The sequence below is a fragment of the Anguilla rostrata genome, chromosome 15 (assembly GCF_018555375.3).
Source record: "Anguilla rostrata isolate EN2019 chromosome 15, ASM1855537v3, whole genome shotgun sequence".
In the NCBI taxonomy this organism is placed as follows: domain Eukaryota; kingdom Metazoa; phylum Chordata; class Actinopteri; order Anguilliformes; family Anguillidae; genus Anguilla; species Anguilla rostrata.
The window spans coordinates 30,646,331-30,666,827 of NC_057947.1; the positions used below are offsets into that span (position 1 = coordinate 30,646,331).

At 45.4% G+C, this 20,497-nt stretch overlaps 1 protein-coding gene across 5 annotated transcripts in view; it reads right to left on the bottom strand.

Annotated features, from left to right (window-relative positions):
* Window positions 1-17,062, bottom strand: part of LOC135240569 (unconventional myosin-XVI-like) — a 99,362-nt gene extending 82,300 nt beyond the window's left edge. For 3 of the 5 annotated variants that reach the window (XM_064310186.1, XM_064310185.1, XM_064310189.1), the window contains exon 1: window positions 1,412-1,666. In XM_064310186.1, coding sequence (XP_064166256.1) covers window positions 1,412-1,439 — 28 coding nt within the window. In that variant the 5' untranslated portion in view covers window positions 1,440-1,666. Of the gene's footprint in view, window positions 1-1,411; window positions 1,667-9,497; window positions 9,614-16,297 lie in introns of those variants that run through there. The other 2 variants (XM_064310187.1, XM_064310188.1) reach the window with 2 other exon arrangements.
* Between the last annotated feature and the right edge of the window lie 3,435 nt (window positions 17,063-20,497).

A 20,497-nucleotide genomic window follows, 5' to 3' on the forward strand; every position in this document is an offset into this window, starting at 1 on the left:
GAGGAGGTGAAGATGTGACCCAGCTGAGGCTGGAGGAGGAGGTTCTGCAGGTACCGATTCACCTGCATCACACGTCCACCTACACACCTTATGACACACACACACACACACACACACACACGCACATTTAACACACATGCAGGTGCAAACGTATACATCCATGAACAATTGCGTTTTTTACTTAAATACAGTATCTCAGTGTTCCATGTTAAGAGATTTCCACTGCACTGCGATGAGTGCATTGGCCAAAAGTTTTAAACGAACACGGCACAGGCACTGATGAAACGTTTTGTCTGTCTGTCTGCCAATATCATTATTAAATTGCCCATTTCGCTATAAGAAAGCATCAAGTGCGATACATTTTTTTTAAATGGTGATCAGTCCCCCCCCCCCCCACCCCCCCACCACCACAGCACAGCATTTCCCCCAAACTCCAGCTCCGTTCCCCCTTCAGTCGGGCCTTTGTCCTTGCACATTCACCTTCAGTAATCTCTCCTGAGCCTGACACAATGAGGCTGCTCAACACAGCCCTTCGTTTAACACGCCCATTGTGTTGGGTTCAGTGGGAAGTGTGTTACTGAAATGGCTGAAACACTCCAAGCAGCTTCTCTGCCACTCGCTCTACCGCAGCTGGGCTTGGCAAGGCACCGGCATCTTCTTCCTCTCCATTTCTCCCTCCCTCCCTCCCTCCCTGCCTTCCTGCCATGAACCCAGACTGTAAGTGCCGCAGACTTTAGACTTCACACACACACACACACACACACACACACACACACACACACACACACACACACACACACACACACACACACACACACACACACACACACACACACACACACACACACACACACACAGGCACACACACACAGGCACACACACACACACACACACACACACACACACACACACACACACAGCACACAGCACACAGGCACACACACACACACACACACACACACACACACAGGCACACACACAGGCACACACACAGGCACACAGGCACACACACACGCACACACACACGCACACACACACACACACACACACACGCACACACACACACACGCACACACACACACATCTGTAGCAGGCTGTCGGGCAGCGGCACACACATGCATGCAAACACACACGCGCATGCAACGCCGCACGCCGCACAGACGTTACACTGGCACACACGGCCACACACACAGCAGAAGGTGGCATGTCTCAGAACAGAACAACGGGAAAGATTTTACACCCACAGAGCTGCCAAGCTCGGCACACCCATTAAAAAAAAGACATCAGCTTCACAACCGAAACAGACATTTATGAAAAGCCAGAGAGAAAGAGAGAGAGAGCGATGCATAAACACAGCAGACATTCTCCTCATTAGAAACTAAAAATATAAAAGCTGAGGGTTGCTACTCACAGCATTTGATAAAATGATAGTGGGACATTTTGCGGGTTTCATGTGGCTGCTGCCGGAGGTTCCGGTACGTTCTGCGGTGGCGGACGATCCCCGGCGGTACGCGGTACGGGCTCTAACGGAGCGCGCTCTGTGCGGTGAAGAAGAGGACGGAGTTCTGGCAGCCGCAGCGTTCCGTGGCTCTCCCCGCCGCTGCCGCCGCCTCCTCGGCTGCCGGGCACCAGACAGCCCTGCCCGCGTCTCCGACCATGACTGCCGCACGTGCTATTGTAGCGCCGGTGATTGGCACCCCGTAGCCACGCCTCCCTCTCCCTCCCACCCCCCCCCCCTCCTCCTCCTCCTTCTCCCTTCTCCTTCCTCAGTCCCGAACCGCTCGCTCCCCCTCCCTCCCTTCTAAGCTGGGCCAGGGAAAAGGGGGAGTCTGATTGGTTCTGGCGGAGGGGATGGAGAGCTACTGCAGTGCAGCTACAGCTGGCACCCCCCCCCCCAGCCTAACTGCTAACTGCTATCTAACAGCAGCTAACGGGCTGCAAATTAGCCTCGATTAGCTGAGCGCAATTTTGCTCGCAGAGAGAAGATGAGAGAGGAGGTTGTGACTCACATATGCGTGCGTGCATAAGTGTGTGTGTGTGTGTGTGTGTGTGCCTGCAAGATTGTGTGTCATAATGTGCCTGCGGTTGCATGACTGAGTGCATGTGTGTGTGCGTGTATTTGTATGTGAGTGTGTGCAGTGATGGTGTGTGAGTGTACGCATGCATGTACGTGTGTGCGTGTGTGTGAGCATGTGCATGCATGTAGGTGCGCGTGCAGGAGTGCATGTGCATTGTCTGTGTGTTTGGGCTGTGGGATGTGTGTGTGCCACAGAAGTATATCTTTGTGGGTGGACATGCAGATCTGTCCTGTGTGTGTGAATGCTCTAAACAGACATACAGCTTTCTGAAAGTGTGCGGTGTGTCTACTCCACCTGACTGTTTAAAACACACACACACCCACACACATTCACAGAAGAGAGTATGAGAGAGAGAAAGAAAGACAGCGGGAGACAGAGAGAGAGATAGAGTGAGAAAGCGAGCGAGAGCGAGGGAGAAGCTGGAACAAATCCTGCCACCCATATTGAGGTCACGAACATAAGCATTTCCTCCCCAGCAGTCTTAAATGGAACCCGATACGATAAACCCAAAAAAACGAACCCCCAAGGAATCCGAGGGAGGGAACGATCTGACAGATTGTGAAATGAAACGCTGAACACAGACAATACGAATTCAAAGCACACATTTATGTGATTTACAGCAACCACGCGGAAATACGACCTTTGGATACCCTGCACACATTTTACACACTGTGAACAGCAATACTGACTGCACTGCGAGGCAATAGAAATACGGATATGATATGAAGATAGAGACATATTTATGGATTTAACTACAGGAAGAAAGCGCCTTGATTGACACGTCACTGCGATGGGTATCGGAGTTCGCAGCTGGGGTGGCAGGTCTCCTTCCGGGGGGGGGGGGTCACCGTTCCCTCCCCCCAATCAGGAAAAATATCTGACAGCAAAGCTGAGCAGATCCAACTGGTGCTTTTCCCAGGTGATAGCTTTTGGTTTCTCTTATCATACAGGCTTCGTCCTCTATAACACTGATTTAGTTTGCATGCTTTAAGAATGCAAGACACCTAGCATTTTATATATACTATTCATTCTGCATCTTATTACGCTGCATACTTTGGAAAGTGGACACAGAAAAAAATGTTCCAAAGGGATGCATCTTAGTCCTTCATTGATTACAGCACATTAATAATTAAAAGGAGTTACAGCTACAAAATGAAGCCTTTTGTAGCTATAAATCAATATGCATTTTGGAGCTTCAGTATACGACCGAAATTAAAATGGATGCATTTTGACATCACTTTCAAAATACTGAACATATTAGGGACCCAGAGATTGTGAAGGCAGAAAACAACCCCCAAAACAACAGGACAAATGTCATGTGACTCGATGTTAACTTTGGCTGTGTCTGATAAAAACTTACTTCACTCTAGTGTTTCTTTTGCGCCTCTACATCTTGAAACCTATGCACTTGTTGTACGTCGCTCTGGATAAGAGCGTCTGCTAAATGCCTATAATGTAATGTAATGTAATGTAAAAACACACCACCTGGGTGGACTGTGTGATGACCTGTCCTGAGGAATCACCGGGAGGGCAACCGATGGGGGCATTAGGTGAGGGAGACAGGTACCCAGGGGCATCGTAGTGTGGCACACTACCTGGGGGGGGGGGGGGGGGGGTGCAGAAAGGGGGGAGCGCTCAAATGGCCTGGATTAAAAAGTTTGCTTTGGGAAAGGGGCCAACAAACAAACTCACACAGGGCACCCCTGCAGGCACCCGACAGGCAGGTGACCTAGGAACACCAACGTAGTGTGTGAATCAGAGAAAAAGCATTTTTGGGACGGATGCAGTCAGATGAGTGGTCCGTTGTGCCCACTGGGCGGTACACACACATCTGACAGAGCTTATTGGGCTGACAAATAAGATGCTAATTAAACCCAGTTGAGCTCATTTAATTATGCATCGCCTATGGAGAGGCGTGATTTCAAACAAGATAAAGCTTCAGAGGCTGCATTAAACATGAAACATGATCACAGAAGGTTAAATATTCATGTGCGTATGATATATTTGCACAAATAAATATCCCCCCTTTTTTTCCCCCCCGCCCGAGTCGGAGGACGACGACACATTTTGGCTTGGCTTCCCTTCTCCCACCCCAAAGATCCCATCCTAAAACAAACTCCTCGTGCCTAATTAGCATCTTGATGCTAATATGGACTCAGGGCGTGTGGATTTTTTCTACTTTGACTCATAAAAATAAACAGCCTCCCTACGCTGCCTCCTGCTGGTGAGGTGAATGAATTGCCGTCGGGTTAATTATAGATTCAGTAGACGCGGCAGTTAAAACTGGGCAGGGGAGCAGAGCAGTAATTTCGTGCTTCATTATGCGTGAGCTTCACTGCTGTTCCTTTCCTGGTCACGGACTAACTCCTAGCACCTTATAAAATTATAAAAATTAACTTTATGTCTCTGTCAGCAGACTACAGCAGATGAAAATGGGTTGTGATCAAGTTTATTTATTTTTTTACAGAAATTTGAATTTCATCTCTGGTAACACGCTACAACTGTGCTTGGTAATGGAGCATGACCAATACCAAATTTCACTTGTGGCCTGTGGGGTGTAAAATAGTCACTGGTGCTCCTGTAGTACTTTCTGTGGCCTGTAGGGTGTAAAGTCATTAGCCTGGTGCAGGTAACACAGTATTGACAAGGTAACGGCCGGTGATTTTGCTATTGGGCGAGAAAGACTGATTGGGGAGACCGACAAAAACTTACAATTAGATTGGAATAATATGATGGACCATAAATGGGCGATCGCACAAAGTCAACTTGTCTCAGGGTCAACGCCATCCGATTTATCAGCGTAATGGGATAGTGGGAATGATTTGTTTGTATGGCAGGTTTGCAAGGGTAGACATTAGCTGTGCTTAAATGATGCTAATCTGTCCAGAGGAATTTGCAGTCCATCAAGTGAGTAATAGACACCTTAAGTGTAAGCCAGATAATGTAGTCAGCCGCAGGTCTGCAACGAGTGATTAAAAGGCTAAAGGCCAGCACAAACAATCCTGCAAGTACATCAGTAGAGGGTACAGTATGTGAAGCCGAGCGTGAGAAAGAGAGAAGAATGCTTGCACATCCACAAAACAGCATTGTGAGGAAGACTGCTAGCATGTACACGAGAGGAAGACTGCTCATGCATTTGAGAATGAAAGCGTGCTTGAGAGAGAGAGAGAGAGAGAGAGAGAAAGAAAGACAGAGAGCTAGAGAGAGGAGAATGAATTCTAATAAACTCTTCACACGACACCAGCAATACCACCGCTCAAGTAACCTACTTTTGTGTGTTTTTTTTTTCCAGGAAACCTGGGATACAGAGCGACTGTAACTAAAGCCATCTGACAGGAGAACAAAGACACCGCCGGCAGCCTGATCCAAGATGCGCAGCGCTAACGATGATCCGCCTCTTAAGAGCGCGTTTAAAAACACGCCAGGAAGACAATGAGAACAGAGCATTCGGGTCTTCTCATCTCCTTTTCCTCATTTTTTGCCCCAAATGTCTCGTCGGTGGTGGTGGTCGCACAGAAAAACTGGACGGGCATCAAGGGAACCGTTATTAGATGCTAACGACAGAAAGGCGTCGTTCAGGACAGCGGCTGTGCTGGTCGATTGCTGTGAATTAGCTGGTGCGGCTTTGTTCCCCCCAGAAAGCGTTCACAAAGCCACCCGTGTCAGTCCTCTGTGAAATACTTCCCTGACCGAAGGCCACGGTCAGCACAAACGGGGAGAACCGACGCTTGGAGAAAGGCCGTCTCCAACAGGTTCCATCTTAGCAGAACTGCGGGAGGACAAATGCAATGTTTCCTCTACTGGCCTTCTGCCACGGCTTAATATGCATTCCGGAAGCACTTTACGGAATTACTCATGGGAGATCGAGCCCTAAGACGATGCCCACGATGCCTGTCAACAACTCACTCACGTGAACCAATCAAAAGCCACTTCTCTCTACAGCAAGTTAAGTGGTATATTGACCACTCGGCGCAGTGTATCATAGCCCAAGTCTCATTCGTTATCAGAATTAGCCAATCCAATCACCCCAGCGAGAACAGCCAGGCTCCACTGCCCACAGAATGGAGAGAGATTTATAGATCTGTCAGTCCTTTCCTTGCACAAGTTATCTGCAACAAATCAGCCAGTCAATGATGACACATGGTAGCACTTTGTGGTTGGTGAAGTCTTGCTTTCCTATAACTGCTCATTTGGGTGCAATACCAGCACATCTCACAGCAGTGTTTTAAGAGTCGCCCTAATCCCTTAATCCCAGTGCTGTGGATTAACACCTTAACCCGTCACCCTCGTCCAACAAGGGAGGTCCCACTTTAATCTTCACTGGAACCCCAATGCACTTGATGTAGTACTTAATACCAGGTGTCAACTCTAGTTGTGATTCAAGATAATCCCCCCTGACACGCATACACACGCGCACACACACACATGCACGCACACACACACGCACATGCGTACAAACTGTTCAGAACTGAACAGAACAAAAACCTTAAATCACAGAAAGCGCAGTCATTAATCAGTAAAATGATTAATAACGATGAATAATTAAAGAATTAATCATCTGGACAGTCAAGAATTGTAATTGATCACGCACACTTTAAATGATAAATCAAGAGCCAGACAGTAGAAGACTTTAGTTCTTAAACGTATAAACTCTGCCTTTTGGCATGAAGAATTGGTCTAGAGGTTTCAGGTTAAAGACAGTAATCTAAATACCACAAATAACCACCAAGCCAGCATCACATCACTCTTAAAATAATGCTGCATCAATCGCACTGTGACTCAATTGAGATGTAACACAGGGTTCTTCAGACCCACTGCTAAAAACATGGAAGCTTCTTGCAATAAATAAAATAAATAAATATCAAAACAAAAAAGTAATCCTGTTCTGAGCAGTATGCTTCAGGGTCCATTTTTACAGTATTACCTTCTCCATTGCTTTTGAGGTGCCACAGACACAGACACAGACAGACACCCCCCCCCCCCAACACACACACTGCTCTACCTTCATAATCAGCACTTAGCTCCCCACAGGCTCCCACCCGGGGCAGTCTGTCTGTCTGTCTGTCTGGGCCCCACTGCCGCTAGGCTCTCTGGGTAACGTATTCCTTTAGCCTACGGGTTTCCCCACGCTTTGTCCTCAGTGCTCCCAGCAGGCCCTGACAACGTGCCAACAGCCGTCTGACAGTAGCACGTGCTCTTCATGTGACATTCCATAACTTCTCCAATTATAGTTCAGCTGTCTGATTGAACGCAGCAGAAGAGGTTTTTTTTGGGGGGGGGGGGGGGGGGGCAGGGTTAGTTGGTTCAACTCAAATGAGTCACAGCAGGCACCAGCCAGGCTGATGTCCAAGCATGCTCGCTGTGGGTGATTCTTCCATTTGTCCAGGCCGTGATGATGATACACAGGCCAGGAGATTCCCCACAATGCAACAGCCAGCCTGGCTAGCCGTCCCTGCCACACCTCCTACACTGTAGTGTAAACAAACACATCTTGTTGCTAGGCAACCCCCAACTCCACAACAGAAGGCTACAACAGAGAGAGAGAGAAAGAGAAAGAGAGAGGGAGGGAGAAACAGAGCGAGAGAGAGCGAGAAAGAGAAACAAAGTGTGATGAAGAAAGAAGAGGGAACAAAGTAAAGAAGTAAAACAAATCATGTTTCCATTTTGCGTGAGAATAGTGTCCACAGATCTCTGGAGCACTCTGTGGAGCTCTGCAGCACGTTACCTGCCAGTCCATTTATCAAGCTGTTTTGTCTTATAAATAAAAAGACCCACAAATCAGAATATATGATTCAGAAACAGCAGGATGCACAACAGTTTTCTCCGATGAAAGAACACAAGAATACAGTTTTCCGATACAAACCTGCTAAGAGCAACGTTAGCCAAGAATACAGCAGCACGAAATAAAAACAGATCAATGAGCCATCAAACAGGAAGTGACCAGCATTAAACTCTGAGCTCTTCTAAAAGCAGTGTGGTTCTCAACAAGACCAGGGAGGCTCTGAACTGTGCTCAGTCCTAACATAAAGATCGAGTTTCCTAAATCTGCACTGATGTGGTATAAAGCTACGAAGATGTATTTAACACCAGGCCTGACCACCTCTTCTCTAGGACCAGCAGTAATGACATTACTGCCAACAGCTACCTTCTTCCCAAAAACAAGTAGCTGCAATGTGCCGGTAATCTTGCTGGTATTTGCACAAAATGTAAACAAGCCCGATTATCCCACATCTTCACAGAGCAAGTGAATATGCACAAACAAGTTCCACAATGTATTCAAAACAATTTGCACATTGCCACAGCAAATAATTTAGTGAGTGCAATAAAAATATACCGATTTGAAGTCTCAGTATTCTTCCAGTGTAACCACAAATTCATGCAAGCAGAGCATTCAATTAAGCTGCATGATATAGCCCACATGCATAATGAGGTCCATAAATAATTAATAGCTCACTCAAAACCCAAAGGGACCGACACCTTGGCTAATGACTTAACACCATTCCAATAGCAATCTGCACACTACAGTCTGAGCGAGTGTTTGATTCATCCTGGGTTCTAAGCTGACAGGAAGTAGCACCCTGAGGCGGTGGACTTCCTGGTTCTAATAGCTTCATTGAACCGGACTGGGGGGGGGGGGGGACGGAACCAGATTAAGAACTTTAATTCACCCCCCCCACGCCCCAAGCCCACCCTTCCCCTCGCCTTCGAGACAGAAGGGCAAATCACTGCCATCCACATGCAGGAATAGCCAGTGCGCTAGGACCAGCGTTTCTGTCAGTGTGGTTGTTTTTATGAAAAACATGCTTTGAGGGCTTAAGGCATATGCTCCATCAGATAGGGTTTAGCTCTGGCTGTGCCTCAGGCCATATTTATGGCCCTATCCAGCTTACGTGTGTGTTCCATTCAATCACTGTCAAGGGTTGACTCCCAAAGACACAGCCTAGATTAGTCAAGTCCCCGTGCATCTGGACAACAGGATGCATGCAGAAGGCAGGACCAGGTTTTCGGTAAATACTATATTTCCCCATACCATAAAAAAATAAAATAAAATAAAATGTCCATGTTCACCACCAAAAGATATGAGCTCTAACCTTCTCTAATCATACGCTTTATGATTAATGAAAAAGGAATCATCTTGACACATTTCATAAAAGCGTGAATTCGTGAAATAGCCTGATCCCAATGTCAGCAGCATACCCCTGGAGCCATCATTTGCATATGAAGGTAAATTTAGAAGTGCGCGCGTGCACACACACACACCCACACACACACACACACACACACACACACACACACACACACAGCTGGAGCCATAAGCATCTTCATTTGGGGTTTTTGACAATGGCAGAACATGCACATTTCTCCATGCAAAAGACGGCAGAATGCTGTAGAAAAAAAAGGAGAGAGAAATTCCCCTACCAGAGCGAGCCGTTTCGTCAGTGGAAAGAGGGGAGCGAAAGAGAAGCGTGCCTTTTCGCCCGTTCCTCCGCGCCGCCGAATCAATTTCACACTCGCTCGCCACCCCGTCTCCGTGATGTAATTCATTCACTCGCTTGCCGTCACCGTGGCAACCGCGGAGCGTGGCGAGGACATGTCGTTGCAGACTGCCTCCTCCCCCACCAACTCCACACCCCCCTCTCACCCAGCGCCCCCCATCCCACACTCGCGCACACACACACACACTCGCGCATGTGAACACTTACTTCCACACAGACACAGACACACTCACAGACACAAGCACACACACACACACACGTGAAGCACACGCTCACACACACACACACACACACACACACACAAACACACACACACACACACACTCACGCATACGAACACTTACTTCCACACAGACACACACACACACGAGCACGTACAAGCACACGCATACACACACACACTCGCGCATGCAAACACTTCCACACAGACACACTCACAGACACGAGCACGTACAGTACACACACACACACACGTGAAGACAGTACACACACACACACACACACACACACGTACAGTACACACACACAAACGTGAAGCACACGCTCACACACACACTAAATGTAGGCATGGGGTAGTGGGGGCTCCCTGTAAACTCTTCTACACTGCTGCTAATTTGTACAGATGACAGACACAGTGAAAAGCAAACAGCTGACATGGCAGCAGCATCTCAGGAATCTATCAGGAATGGCAAATAGAGAAGCACCCCACCCCCACCCCCCCCCCCCACCACCACACCAAGCAGCACCACCAACTCTCCAAAGGGGAAATGAACATTCAACGCTGTCATTAAAGCGATGAATTCAACGCCGTCATTACAGTAATGAGATCTTAATGTGCGTGGTGTGGGACCCCTCATGTGTACCTCGGGGGATTTCTTTATAGAGCAGACTCCATCAAAGGGCCTGCAGCCTCCTCCTCCTTTCATCTGATAGGACAGGGATGAGCCAGTGTTCTTCCATCTGATAGGACAGTACGAGGCAGTGTTCTTCCATCTGATAGGACAGAATGAGGCAGTGTTCTTTTATCGGACAGGACAGGACTTCAGGCAAAGGGACATTTTTGCAGTTGCATTTCTTGTATTTCATCTGGATCCCATTTAAATCCCTTTCCGTTTTAAACAGAACGGAAATAATCTTCACCACCTCCACCATCATCAACATTTCCATCGCTGTTATTTTCACGACTGTGACAGAGGTAATTTCCCGTGAAGGTGTGCATGCTCTCCATTCAAACCGATCACATGAAAACAAACCCCCTACTCCCTGCACACGAAGATTCTCTTTGTTTCTTACACAGTATTCTAATTGTACCAGTGAACAGAGGCAGGACACAAAATCCTCCAAATCACAACCCTACTGAACAACAATAACGGAATGCAATAATCCTCCTGATCACAGCTCTACTGTACAACAATAACAGGACAGAATATCCTCCTAATCACAACCCTGCGGTACAGCAAAAACAACACAATACCCTCCTAATAACTTCTCTACAGTACTGTTCCATAACAGGACACAATAACCAGCTAATCAGGACCCTACTGTGTAACAAAGCATCAGTACAATTCATGTTCTCTCTCCTCTCTGGGAACCGAGATGGTGAGCGCTTTCTTTTCTTCTTCTTCACCCCTTTCTCTTTTCCACCTTAAGGGACGTTTGTCTCATGGCTATGCATCAAATCCATTCCAGCGGTGACAGACTGCGTCCAATCAAAGTCACAGTCCCCGCTTTTCCCACAGTGTGTGAAATGGACCATAAAAGATGTGTGCAGTAACATACAGGCTTAAGAATCGTATAACACACGCACAGATCCGCCGTTTCGCATCACATTAAGGCTGTTAGACAGGGACAAACTCCCCATGGGGTACCTTTCACAAGAGACCATGATTATGAGTGTAGGGGTTCAATAACAGTAACTATTTTATTTTAGATTGTCATTTTCGAGCTTGTGTTAAATTCGAGCTTGTGTTAAAAAAAAGAGGGCACTTGAGGAGACATGAACTAACGTGAGAAATTTCAGACTAAAAAAATAAAAAATAGTCCAGGTGGAAATACTCTGCTCTTCTGTAGACCAAACTGACAGAAACCGACCATACCAAAAGCCCTTCCAGAGATGCTGGCATTCGACCATGAAGAAGTGCTTCTTTGTTTGCACTCACTCACTCACTCAAATCCACATAATTGGCTGATAACATTCAGACGGATCCTCTGCCTCCTGAGTGCAGGCGATAAGCAGAGACTGAATTCATCTGAGATTTGGCCCTCTCTCTCTCTCACCTGAAGCCTGGGATAAAATATGCAAAGCAGATTAATATGTGCTGCGCTCCAGGACGACATGCACCTCCTGACTCAAACCCACAAGCTCTCACAAAGAGCCTCGCTCACTGGTCTCACGTTACCATGACAAACGCTCCATCGAAAATCTTAAAAATGCCACAAGATCCACTCTGTAAAATGCTCGGTGTTAAGTTAACTCTGAAAGTGTTCATGTGAGGGCCAAGTGAGGGTTTCAAATGCCACTCAGCTAGAGTAGGTTTAACTCTGAGCAAACCTCCATGCCACAAAAACTGTCTAGATGCAGAGATAACTTTCAGAGATTCAGGAGTCTGAGTGATGCAGGAAGGTGGGAAAGAGGGGCATTTGTGGGGGGTGGGGGGCAGAAACCATAGCTTGGAGCTTGAGCGTGTACTACACATTACCAGGGGGCAGCTGGAAGGGTTCTGTGCTACTGGGGCCTTCACACTTCCCAAAGACATCATAGCACTGGGCATGTTCTCTGTGATCTGAGTAATTCATATTCATCATGTCATCAGCAGTGCTTGCGAGGGAACTCTGAGCACTGAGCATCTCAAATGGAGAGATGGAGAGTCAGGCCTAAAGAATCAGTGATGGAACAAAGACAGAACTCACCACTGTGCCTGTATGCTTGTCCACTTTGTGTCATTTAGAAACACTGTACAGTGACCATAGTGCCTGCGTGCTTGTCCACTCCGTGCCATTTACAAACGCTGCGTATTGCTTACACATATTTCCGCGTGATCCCTCGGCTAAATCACCCATGTCTGATTCACCACATTCTTTCAGCTTGAAGGAGCAGCAAACGAAAATGCCTGCAGCCACAACCATCGTCCAGCACGTCTCCTGGGGCAATCAGACAGCCGTTCGGCTTTGTGAAGAACCTCTAACAACTGCACCGTCACAGTCCAGCAGGGCCTACAATGGGCGAGATCTTTAATAATAACAATAATGTCATAACAGTGCAGACACATATCCCTGTACTGGGGTGTTAAATACTGCATTCCACTCTGTAGGGGGCACTGGTCCCAAATGTTTACGTTCCGTTGAGATGGAGATCATTTTTGGGTGACGGGCTGGAAGGAAATTTTGTTTTAGACAAACCCTGTTGCCAATCTAACGCCCTTCAGAGCGAGATGAGTCTGGAAGGGTGCCTGGGAGGCCCCCTCAGGACCCCTCCCGTACCAGGTGGACTGAAGGCCATTTGCCTGGAATTATGCCGCCTCTCCGCTCCCTCATTCCCAGGCGCAGCACCTACAGCTGACAACAGCCCCAAAACAACATGGCCATTTATGAGTGAGTGTGTGTGTGCGCGGGCCAGGGGATGCTTGGCATTCCATATAACACCCACCAGAAATGGCAGTCAAAGCAGCGATGTTGTCCTGAGTCAGAGTGGTGCAGGGAGTGCAAGTGGCTCACAGCATGCACCTGTCCAACTTGCATTCCAACACTCCCATTGGCTGCCATCAGACATGCCAAAGCTCCTATTGGCCACCATCAGACATTCCAAAGCTCCTATTTGTTAACATCAGACATTCCAAAGCTCTAATGGCTACCATCAGGCATTCTGAAGCTCTCACTAATGGCTGTCCAACACACATTGCAAAAGTCCAACTGGCTTCCCACAAACATTCCAAAACACATAGTGGCAACCAGGTGTCCTGACCCCCATCCCCTAGTCACTCCACCGGCCCTAATTGGTGTAGACAGTTTCACACTATCAATGAAATATAAATGCACTTAGGTAAATAAACAGAATTAATATTAAAATGTATACATTCCAACCTTAGAAACCTCATGCACAAATGTTCCCTGATTAAGAACATACACCTCAATGTTAATTGATCAAGCTAAGGATTTCTCCACATACATACAGAGAAACTGAACCTCACACTAAACGATGCCAAGCCGATGGGTTTTAAAGCAGACTAGCAAAATCCTTTGTTTAATAATTCTGTTATGGCTACATACTGCATGTTACACAATACAGCAAACCATAAAAATGCAGAGCTTATTTAGGGGTGGTGAACATTCAGACGGTTCACTAGTCTTTCTCTGAGATTTCTGATTAGTAAGCAGTCTGCCACCGGTTCACTCATTTTCAACACCAGCCTCTCAGCCTACTCGTCTACGCCACACTGTAAGTGACACATTCAATCAGCTTGCTTTTAACGTCAGGAAGGTCCAATCTAGTTTGAACAGAGCCAACCCCCAGATGTCCTTTGCCAACCAGCAGACCCAAAATGCAGTTTCAGAGCTGACAGATTTCAATTTGAGACAGGAAATCAGGAGCAGTAATATATTTCATGTGCACACACAACTGACACAAAACAAGGGAACTGCAGCACCATAGTTACTATGAGTAAACCCTAGATAAGGCAGGTCTTGCTGTTAGGAGAAACATGGACAAGGTACATTTCAGCAATTGTTCAAACAAAGCTGTGCTGGACAGTGCTTTACAAGAGTGCTCTTCTCTGATAGGACAGTGCTTTACCAGAGCGCTCTTCTCTGATAGGACAGTGCTTTACAAGAGCGCTCTTCTCTGATAGGACAGTGCTTTACCAGAGCGCTCTTCTCTGATAGGACAGTGCTTTACCAGAGCGCTCTTCTCTGATAGGACAGTGCTTTACCAGAGCGCTCTTCTCTGATAGTCATTCTGAGCTGCATGTGTGGTATTTAGGCTATTTATTTATCAGGAAGCCCGAGTGAGTGCAGACTTGGTGATAAACCTGCTTCCGCATTGCCTGCGGAGTAAATCTTCCTGCAGAAGTCAGATAGAAGTCCCTGACACACTACCGGAGAAATGCATGAATAATTGAAGGACTACAGTAGACGTTGCCATGTTTGCTAGATAATAATGAAAAACTAATGCAACAAATTACAAATGAATACATAAACAGCTCAGACCATTTTTTTTCCCCAGAGGGCAGATTTGCATTTTTGTTATTGCTTAGCTAAACATTCATTGGTGTCTGATATTCACATTAATACACTACTAATTTTCTTTGACAGAAGCTAAATGAGTTTACACGTCTGTACATAAAGCATATGACCTTTTTTATACTTCTGCACCCGTACAGCAGGGATAATTTATTTAGTATGTTCAAGGTTACAAAGATGATGTTACACCAAGGAGCTGGAGCATCGCATGGAAGGGGAAAGTTAGGACAATTTCAAGGGCCCTGACAGACAGGGGCCTCGAATTTATTTATTTTTTTGCTGTAATTGTGCAGGGATGGGGTGGATTGGGCTGGGCTGGGGCGTTGGGGCCCAATGTCAGATCTTTTCATGGGGGCCCAAAATCCCTGGCAGTACTCCTGCCTGAAATCAAAGGTTCCTATGCTTCCATTGCAAATTATTAGGGGTTACTTGGTTTGTTGGCTTCAAGAGCCCCCCCTAAATAATACTAATGGTACATTCCTCCAGTTAAGATGGCTCTGATGAGTCGTACCATGCCAGCAAGCACAGAGGGGTGAAAAACACAGTGGATTGGATTTAATGAATTTAATCCACCCTTAGACTTTGCATGACCACGCTGTATCTCTGGGTGGGTTAAAAATGGAGATGACAGAGGGACAGGGAGCAAGGAAGGGCAAAAGGGGGAGTACTGCAAGGAGCTGGAAAGTGATGGGGTGATTAGGTAGGATGGAGAGATTTAAGAAAGGGTGCCAGTCAAATTACCAGATTTTCTTTTCATTTCATTATCATGAACCTCCAAAATCATTATTCGTTCTGCACCTCAGGTCACCACTAAACACGCATTATATGGCCAGGAAGGCTGGATTCGGGTCTCTGCGGGAGGGCGCTACACGAATGTTGTACCTGGATGTTTTAAAAATCTCAACCGCAAACAAATAACGGCAGGAATTACGTTATTCTGAACTACTTTATGAACACTGCATTTTTAAAATACCTAAATTACCTGCACTTGCACAAGTGAAGTACAGGACTATATTTAACGGTTCTTTTACTAACAGTAATGTATGGCACCGTGAGTAGTTTTAAAATATGAGCACATGTTTATGAAAGCCCTAATTACCTCCCTTTAAACTAATAATGTCTGGAAACGCTGCAAATGCAAATGCAACGTAGGTGGGTTGTGGTAATACAACACGTCCAGTTTTGATTAAGTATCTAAACTCCTACGGAGCCGAGAGGCATCATTTGATACAGTTATCTTCCCTGCTTGCGGGAAGCGTGTCGCCCCCACCTACGCAAACTCATTTTACTCCCAGCCTCTCTTTTACGAGAGATGATTCCCAACCCACGCGTTGATACCATTGAGTGACGGGGTGCCACTGCCTATGGGCGGATTGATGAAAGTAACCAAGAGCAAACAGTCACGAGCGCAGCACCAATAATACCGATATAAACCTCGTGCACACAGTTAACGACACTCAAAAAGCTTCTTAAAAAAGCCGACTTTACCTTTGGCTTCCTGCCTTCATCGGTTTGCATCCATTGTTCCGAGGGCTAGCGCTCCGTTGTAGGAGTTCGTGTTTTTATTTTGGTCATTTGCAACAATAAGAAGACCGCGGACTTTCGTCTTGACGAAAATCCACTGACGGGGATTTGCAGTTTTTCATTAAAAACACATTTTTAGCCTCTGAAGCCACAACGTTTCTCAAATTAAAGTCCCGAATTTATCTTGTGGGGTAGTCTATTAGGCGAGCGCTGAGATGTGGCCGTTAACTTGAAACATGAAGTTAAAAAAATCTACCCACACGCGACCAGCACAGGTGAGGAGGGTTTTATCATTAAGCCAAGTCAATTCTAGTAGTTAGTTTATCGATATCTTTACTCAAGTCTAAGCAGCACCTTACATGATTGTCATTCACTTGCAGTAGTTTTCAACCCTAACCAAAGAGGTCCGTAGTCCGCTAGGTTGTTTTCGCCTTACCATCAGCAACTAATTCAGACCCAATTCACAGCTTAAACCAGTGGTGTCAAACTCGTGCCATGGAGGGCCGTGTGTATGCAGGTTTTCATTCCAGCCTCAGATCTTGATTATATAATTAGTTAAATTATTTGCTGAATTAGGGATGCAGGTTTGTGCACAATGGTGACCCGACGTCTATGGTGACCCGCATTGTCTAAATAAAAATTTTCTTATATTCGGTGCTTCGATGCAGTTAAACGCATATGGCTGAATGAGTAATTGGACTCAATTAAGGCAGCATTAATTGGTTGGAATGAAAACCTGCATACACACGGCCCTCCATGGCACGAGTTTGACACCACTGGCTTAAACACATCCTCTACTCCAGCTGGTTCTCAAACTCAGTCCCATGGGGCCCAATGTGGAGCTATGCTGGTTTTTGTTCCAACCACAGTTACAATCCCACAATTTTAACAAGCTGTTAATTTTTCTGAATTAGGAACTTTAATGGTTTGAGGGATTATTTTCAATCTTAACCCATGCATACCATGAAGAACAGAAGTCCCATGTTTAGATTGTGCTTATTGTGCTATATTGCAAATGATTACGTAATGAATAAATAAATTCAAATTCATTAATTTAAAGACTGAGGTGAATAAACAGGATCCAAATTGATGGAAGTGTGGACACATGACCACAGTAACTAATAATTTCGATAATGAAGAATTCCAGGACAACAAAAATGATAAAAACAATGATTGTAAATAACCTAAATGTGTATGTTCAACAAGATGAATTAAACAAGAGAGATGTTGTTGCAAAAAAACCAGCATACACAGCTGAGATGGGGAACCTCTGCAGTATTCTACCATGCTGAATTTCCTCTGCAGAGCTTCAGTGCCAAAATACTAAATAGTTCACATATAATGTCAGTAGCCTCATGATGATCAGTCTGCATACATGATTTATGGTGGCCCTATAGTCACATTTGTGATTATTACTAATATATACAGTACTGATGAAATGACACATTTATGACTATTTATGATGGTTTCTTTACATTTTTATATAAGAATCAAATGAAAAAAAAAAACAGCTAAGTATACAGCGTCAAGATCAAAAGATGTGGTTATATATATATATATATATATATATATATGTATCAACTCTTAGCCAAATGAGTTCATCATCCTACATTTCAAATGGCTGTGAGCTCAAAAAAAAAAAAAAAGAAAGAAAGAACAAAGCAAACTGCAGGAATTGTGGGGGAAAAATGTTTTTAAAACCATTTAGTTATATATTCCTTTGAAGATGGCTTATCATGGTAAAATCAATAAAGACTAAGGCAATCCGGAGAAGGCCCACAAATACCCAAGATCAACTCTCAGAGAAATCAAAGCGACTTTGCTCAGGGGTGTCTTGAAAAAGCCGACAGAACTGAATGCCTGTTATTACAACGATCAGATCTTTAAGCCGTTTTACACCCTACCTCCTTCCATTGCTGATATACCAGAGATCGTATCACGCTGCGTCCATTCTGTTCAGCTACATTAAAACATTTTTTTTTCTCTTTTATTTCATTTGATGTTTAATGGGAGTTAATAATGGGGTCATTACATTACATTACATTACAGGCATTTAGCAGACGCTCTTATCCAGAGCAACGTACAACAAGTGCATTAGTTCAAGGTACAGAGGTGCAAAAGAAACACACTAGAGTGAAGTAAAGATCGTAGTGCCAGAAGTGACCACATAGATCAGGACTCCAACCCTGTAGAGAGTAACCTGTTCAGCAAACAAACAACAATCCTGCCAAGTACAAACTGGCACTGAAATCACATTTTCCTAATCAGAATCAGACAAAAACAATCCAGCCAAATAAAAACTAACGTGATCGTATTAGCCTAACTAGGTACATGGAGCTAAACTATAGGCTAGGGAGGGGTGGGGAGAGGTGCAGCCTGAAGAGATGAGTCTTTAGTCTGCGTTTGAAGGTAGTCCGATTCTCTGCTGTTCTGACCGCCATGGGGAGGTCATTCCACCAGCGAGGGGCCAGGATAGACAGCAGACAGGAGCGGGAAGTACAGACACGAAGAGGGGGAGGTGCCAAGCGTCCAGAGGTGGCAGAACGGAGAGGTCTGGCTGGTGTGTAGGGTCCGATGATCCTCTGGGTGTATCATAACAGTTTATCTTTAAGACATTGTTTCCATGATTTTGGAAAGTGTGACCTCTGGTCTGTAAATACATTATCCCCGAGGCTGTATTCTTTAAATACCGTAGCTTAAATTATTTGGTTAGCATTTTCTTTATGACCATCCAGAGATTTATCTCTAACTTTGCATTGTTTAATTAAATTATGGTTTAAAAAAATTAATTAAAAGTGCATTCTAATATTCAGCGAGCTTTTACCCATGAGCCCAGTGTCCGTTATCAGCTCTTGAGGACACAGTGAGTGGCCTGTCATGTCAACTGATCTATTTATTTCTCAACCAATCAGAGAGCACATCAATAGAGGAAACTAGTTTGGCTGCCACATTTTGACATTTCCATGAAGTACACGATAATTTAATCTAATTTCATTCATGGCAATTGTGTGGGAAAATGCTTTTATTGCCCATGGGCTAGTTACAGGAAACTATATAGCTGAGATATTTCAGTGTGATGTCAGTAAAACTGAGAGATATCAGTGTGATGTCAGTAAAACTGAGAGATGTCAGTGAGAGGTCAGTAAAACTGAGAGATGTCAGTGTGATGTCAGTGAAACTGAGAGATGTCAGTGTGATGTCAGTGAAACTGAGAGATGTCAGTGTGATGTCAGTGAAACTGAGAGATGTCAGTGTGATGTCAGTAAAACTGAGAGATGTCAGTGTGATGTCAGTGAAACTGAGAGATGTCAGTGCGATGTCAGTAAAACTGAGAGATGTCAGTGTGATGTCAGTAAAACTGAGAGATGTCAGTGCGATGTCAGTAAAACTGAGAGATGTCAGTGCGATGTCAGTAAAACTGAGAGATGTCAGTGTGATGTCAGTGAAACTGAGAGATGTCAGTGTGATGTCAGTAAAACTGAGAGATGTCAGTGAGAATGTGACAATTTGGCGGCGGAACTTTACATAACTTCCGATGAAGCAGGAAGACTAATTAGGTTCCTTTGTTAGGGACCTTGGTCTTCAGCGGTCTAATTGTGCGTTTCAGTGTGTGGTAGGGACCTGATTCAAGACTAGAGTTACCCCCATTACAAAGGAAACAAGGCTGATGCAATTGAATCGTCTGATGTCACAACCATATAATTTGGTGATCTCATAGGGTGAACAAAACATAAGTGAAGAACATTACGGATAACATATTTTAAAAACTGGCATTTGGTGCCCATTGGCAGCTTAGCGCCACCTGCTGTGCAGGATTGTGCTTTGCACTCAATTCGTCTCAAAGGATCAGCCTTGCGTCTGACTTAAGTGACACAGCTGATTATGCCACACTGTGTTCATTTGCCATAACTACTGATAGACTCCTAAAGACCTCCAAGCATGCGCTGATCCATATAGTCTGTGGGGTGCTGTTGAGATCTCTGTCCTGTAATGCCTGACATCCATTGACCTAATTACATTTATTCAGTCCATTGCAATCCACAGCACATCGATGCACAGTGATTTAACCAGTGTAACAATCTGCTGAAGTATGTGCTTTAAAAGCTCGGTCGATTTATTGATCACTGCTCAAGTTTCCAAGACCCTGTGCCGATAGGTCTATCC